Consider the following 5,907-nt stretch of genomic DNA (forward strand, 5'->3'; position numbering starts at 1 on the left):
TAACGAGGTTGCTAGCCTCCAATAACTTAAATATGCAAATTAAATGAAGACTAATTAGATTGTGTAAATGTCTTTATCTTTGTGAGCTTCCTATCTATACCAATTCCTCCCCACTGTACCCTTACCTGGGAAGGTAGGCCATCCTATTAGCTTTGAGTCATCATTACAACATGGAAGAGCAATATAGGAACAACTCCTGGGAATCACCTTCTGAATGAAGCGCTTATTCAGCAATTCAACTATCTGCATTCTCCAGGAAATTTCTACAGCCAAAGGAAACGCTATCTTGCTAAACCATTCCCACATTTTCCAAATTACCCACTTGGCCTTTGAAGCATTATTTCACAGTTGTTTCTTAAGGAACAGACAATGTTATTGATCAACATTTATTTTTAGTCATTTATCATTTACTTATTTTTGTTTCCTAAGACATGGTCTCACTATGTAGCTCAAGTTGACTTAGAACTGAGTAGCGCGGGGAACTCTATCAATCCTCCTACCTTAACTTTCTAAGCACTGGGATTACAAGTCCACACCACCAGGACTGGAGAGATGGCTTGGGGCTTCTTCCAGAAGAAACTGGCTTCCAGTTTCGAGCTCCTGTGTCATGCAGCTCAAATGCCTGGAATTCCAGTTCTAGGGGTCCCATTGTCCTCCAAAGAGACACACATACATGTCACACACACACACACACACACACACACACACACACACACACACACGCACACACACATAAAAATAAATCTAAAACAAAATAAAAATAAAAAGTATAAACTACCACATGTGACTTTTAATTAACTTTTGTATATCTTTTTCCTAGTAGGGAGGAATCTTCTGAAATTGAACATTATTATTGTGCTCACAGAGGGCCCAACAACTGCAACCAAACATTGTTTACAGTACCAGGTACAGTACCTCCCTAGGGCCTAACATATTCTAGGTAGGAGCTCTACCAATGAACAACATTCCCAGTGTGAAACACAATTTTTGTTTGTTTTTATGTTTTTTTTCCCTCAAGACAGGGTTTCTCTGTGTAGCCCTGGCTATCCTGGAACTTACTCTGTAGACCAGGCTAGCCTCGAACTCAGAGATCCACCTGCCTCTGCCTCCCCCGTGCCGGGATTAAAGGTGTGGGCCACCACTGCCCAGCAGGGTTTTTGTTGTTGCTGTTGTTTGAGATAAGTCTCTTACAGTCCAGGCTGACCTAGTGGAAGGGGATGTGAACTTCTCATCCTTCTTCATCTATCTACCAGGTGTGTTGATTACAGGCATATACCACCATGGCCAGCTTCTGAAACTTAATATTGGTCATGTTACAAACTAACAAATGATTATAGCATTAAGAACTTGATAAATTCCTTCTTTATCAACGTAAAAAGATGCCTCTAGGCAACAAAACATGAAGGACCAGAAACCACCATTTAACAGGCAGTGCGTTAAAAAAAAAAAAAAAAAAAAAAAAGACTGCTTGGCCGGGCGGTGGTGGCACACTCCTTTAATCCCAGCACTCGGGAGGCAGAGGTAGGCAGATCTTTGTGAGTTTGAGGCCAGCCTGGGCTACCAAGTGAGTTCCAGGAAAGGCGCAAAGCTACACAGAGAAACCCTGTCTCGGGGAAAAAAAAAAAAAAAGACTGCTTGGACTACATAGGTAGCAACATAAGACCCCAAATGAAGGTAAGCTCATTCAGGCTGGCTCCTAAGAAAGAAACCTCTAAAGCTGTAAAATACTTTACTCACATTCATATAGGGCAAAGGCTACACAAACTTGCAAACAATTACCATACTTGGTTTGGTTTCCCCCAATACTCTGAGTTAGTAATTATTACCGCTTAAGAACTGGAAAGACAAGAAAAAAAGCAAGAATGTCTCGCCACAGATTCTAAAGCACCAGCTTTGATGAAAATAAATGGATGCTCTGGCATCAGTGAGCTTGTATTCCTGGTTAGCACATAGAGCTGTCCCCTTGGCCTAATACACTATTGCCAGTGTGCTTGCCCCCGCCCCTTTCAACCTGCCTGGCCTCTGCAGCCATTAGCCAAGTGACAAATCTTTTAAAATTCGTTTTACTCCATCTATTTATTTGTGTGGTGTGTGTGCATGCCACAGCACACATCTGGATATGAGAGGGCAACTTGTGAGAGTTGTTACGCTCATCCCACCACGTAGGCCCCAGGGATCAAGATCAGATCATTGGTTTGGCAACAAGCACCTTTATCCGCCGGGTGGTGGTGATGCACACCTTTAATCCCAGCACTCGGGAGGCAGAGCCAGGCGGATCTCCGTGAGTTCCGAGGCCAGCCTGGGCTACCAAGTGAGTTCCAGGAAAGGCGCAAAGCTACACAGAGAAACCCTGTCGAGAGAGAGAGAGAGAGAGAGAGAGAGAGAGAGAGAGAGAGAGAGAGAGAGAGAGAGAGAAAACAACAAAAAAACAAGCACCTTTATCCACTGTGCCGTCTCTCCAACCCTTAGTGTGACAATTCCCAAATATGGCTTTAAAATTCAACCCACATGGCTGATTCTGGTGGCTTGTGCTCCTAATCATAGTACCTATGAGGTTGAGACAGAATGACTGTAAATTTCAGACCACCCTGTGCTACACAGTTAGTTTATGAACAGCCTGAGCTACATGGCAAGATACTATCTCAAAATAATCAGCTCATGGAGAGATGGCTTAGCAGCTGAGAGCACTAGCTGCTCTTCCAAAGGATCTTCACTTGATTGCTAACACTCACATGGTGGCTCCCAACTGTATATAACTCAAGTTCCAGGAGATCTGACACCCTCTTCTGGCCTCCTCAGGCATTATGCACACACACGGCTCATAGACATACATGTGGACAAAATACCCACACGCATAAAATAAATGTATTTAAAAAATTGACTGGGCGGTGGAGGTGCGCGCCTTTAATCCCAGCACTCTGGAGGCAGAGGCAAGAGGATCTCTGTGAGTTTAAGGCCAGCCTGGGCTACAGAGCAAATTCCAGAAAAGGCTCCAAAGCTACAGAGAAACCTTGTCTCAAAAAACAAAGAAACAGCCGGGCGGTGGTGGCGCACGCCTTTAATCCCAGCACTTGGGAGGCAGAGCCAGGCAGATCTCTTGTGAGTTCGAGGCCAGCCTGGGCTACCAAGTGAGTTCCAGGAAAGGCACAAAGCTACACAGAGAAACCCTGTCTCAAAAAAACAAACAAACAAAAAAAAGAAACAAACAAACAAAAATCAACCTAGTTATTCAGTCCACATGTTTTAACGGTCTTAACAAGCTTAGAAGATGATAATGATTTTATAGTTCTTTACATACCAACCACAGATCCCCCTCTCTTACCTTCTCCCACCCCCCACCCCGTCTCCCCTCCCCCACCCCTCCTCTCCTCCTCCAACAGGGTAAGTTCTCCCATGGGGGGACAGCTAAGCCTGGTACATTCCACTGAGGCAGGACCAAGCCCCTCCCCAATTTATCAGGGGTGAGCAAGGTGTCCAACCATAGGTAGTGGAATCCAGAAAGCCAGCTCATGCACCAGGGTTAGATCATAATCACACTATGCAGACTTTCTTATTTGTACTTCAGGATTATATGAACGTTTATATGAATATAAAACAAAATGAAACATACCTTATGCGATCATAAGATTTTAAAAATGCAGATGTGAAACAGTGGTTGGGTAGCTCAAATCAGGGTTAAGTCAGTAAGATTAAATTTAAAGTGGACTGAAAGTTTCTCAATTTAGAAAAGACTTCTCATGATCACAACACAACAGTTTTTAGCCAAGTGCCAAGTGAACAAAATACACATACCATATGTATAATACACATAATACATACACACACATATAGTATAATATATATAATATAATGTATAATTATAATATTATATACATATATATTACAGGAAGAGCAGCTGAGGGTGTAGCTTAGTGGTAGAGGCTACAGGCAAGGACATCAACCCTTAAGGGCACAAAGTAAATAAATAATTGAGGAAAAATTATGTTTGATAAAGAAATAAAAGAGGTAATAAATCACTAAACATTTACATCAACTTTCCAGGTTAGTCAAATGTCCACTGAAGCATGGGCTTTTACCAACGCTCTATTTACTTAAATTACTTTTAAATGATCTCACTGAACCGAGTGCTAGATCACTTCAAGAGCAAGTTTCCTAGCTGTGAGGGAGCAGTGGCTCATGCCTGTAATCCCAGCACTAGTCAGGCTGAGGCAGGAGGATCCTGAGTTCCAGGCTTTTCTGGGCTACAGAGGCAGACCCCATCTCAAAAACAAAACAGAAAAAAAAAAGGAAAAGAAAAAAGCTAAACTTCCTAACTGCAAAACTAATCAGCAGAGAGATATTTAAACAGCGCCTCTTTATGGTAAAATTCTAGTCATGCATACTAAACGAACAGAATTGCCCTGTCACATTAGATAGTCAAGTGGAGTGGACAATATTTGTTGGTAATGGGCAAAGTATCCGAATTGAAATCTAGAAATGAAAGAGATTACAGCAAAATAACTGTAATGTGTCTGTTTCCTAATTTTCTCTGCCACCCCCTCAGTAGTCTATCCTCTGTGGGAGAGGATGACAATGCATCATCACGCTAACACTTTATTCGTTCTACCGCTCCAAAGGACGCTATGTTGGGTTACCACAGCCGTGACACAGCTTTCCCTCCATCCAAGGACGTCCTGCGCCTAGCAGGCCAAATGCTCCTGGGGAAGACCGCTGCAGTGTCAGTGTGACCACCTGTCCCCTGCTGCACCTCGCTTGCTCTGTGTGGATGCTCTGAGAGTACTCGCTCTCTTTGGGGAAAGAATCTCCCCACTAGTATGTGACCTGGCTCCACTATCAAGGCTGAGACTATTCAACTCCGCTGCGGGGGGGTCTTGGGAGGCCAAGATCCCCCCAGGCCAGGACTGGGCAACCCCAGCATGGTAGGTCCCCTTTTTGGCCTCCCTTCCTCGCCCCAGCAGCCGAGGGCCCAGGAGAGCAAGAGGCGCGGACTGAGAACGCAACACCCCGCCTTTCCTCCTCCAGCTAGCGTCCCGGTTCAGGGGCTAGGAGATGTCACCCCGGGCTCACCAAGAAACGTGTTGAGCTGGTACCCTGGTCCACTGCTCCCACCAATGGCCCCAAAACTGCTTTCTTCGCGGCTGCCATGGAAATCACTCAGCTTCAGGTCGGAGAGCTTAACACGACCGGTCTCCCGGGTGACCGTGGAGGGCGCGGAGGGCGGAGTAGGGAGAGCCGAGGGTGAAGCAGCGCGCGTCTGCTGAAGGCTAGCGCGGCTCCTAGGCAGCCCCTTTACCCGCGCCGGGCCGCGTCGCCCCGCCCCTCCGGCTCAGGCCCCGCCCCGGCCCGCATTCCCCGAGGCTTCGGGGGCGCGGCAAAGGGGGCGCTGTCTTCCCGGACGGCCAATGAGGAACCAGGGAAAGAGGCCCCCGCGGCGTGCCAGTCTGAGGACAGTCCGACGTCAAAGGGGCGGGGTCCGCTTTACGGCGGGGGCGGGGGCCCGCGCGGTGGGTCACATGGGTGGGGGCGGGAGACGCGTCTGCTCTTAGCCAGGCTAAGGCTGAGCGGAGGGCGGAGGCGGTGGTTGTCTATTGGCCGGGAGCAAGCCCAGAACACTCCCCGCAGAGCCCGCCCGGAGGCTTGTGCCGGCAGCAGGCACCCGAAGTGCGGAACCGCCTGTTCCCTCTCCCGTAGGCTGTGCAGAGCGCGACCTCAGTCGCCCGCTGGACGACCCCGTCTTTTCTTTCCCGCGCTTCCCACGCCCCGTGCGCTCAGCCCCGGTTAATAATAATAAATAAACTGTTCTACTGGGATTGATCCCCGGTGCGACCTGCCGCAGGAGCCACGCGAATCCCTCACCTTTGTAGGCTAGGGACAAGGAACGCGCGAGTTATTTCGGTTTATTATTTA

At 47.3% G+C, this 5,907-nt stretch overlaps 1 protein-coding gene across 2 annotated transcripts in view; it reads right to left on the reverse strand.

Moving 5' to 3' along the window:
- Gk (glycerol kinase) overlaps positions 1 to 5,280 on the reverse strand; it is a 78,672-nt gene extending 73,392 nt beyond the window's left edge. The window contains exon 1 of one of the 2 annotated variants that reach the window (XM_059250216.1): positions 5,068 to 5,280. In XM_059250216.1, the coding sequence (XP_059106199.1) occupies positions 5,068 to 5,145 (78 nt within the window). In that variant the 5' untranslated portion in view covers positions 5,146 to 5,280. The remainder of the gene's footprint in view (positions 1 to 5,067) is intronic. The other variant, XM_059250217.1, reaches the window with a different exon arrangement.
- Between the last annotated feature and the right edge of the window lie 627 nt (positions 5,281 to 5,907).

The sequence above is a fragment of the Peromyscus eremicus genome, chromosome X, assembly GCF_949786415.1.
Source record: "Peromyscus eremicus chromosome X, PerEre_H2_v1, whole genome shotgun sequence".
In the NCBI taxonomy this organism is placed as follows: Eukaryota; Metazoa; Chordata; class Mammalia; order Rodentia; family Cricetidae; genus Peromyscus; species Peromyscus eremicus.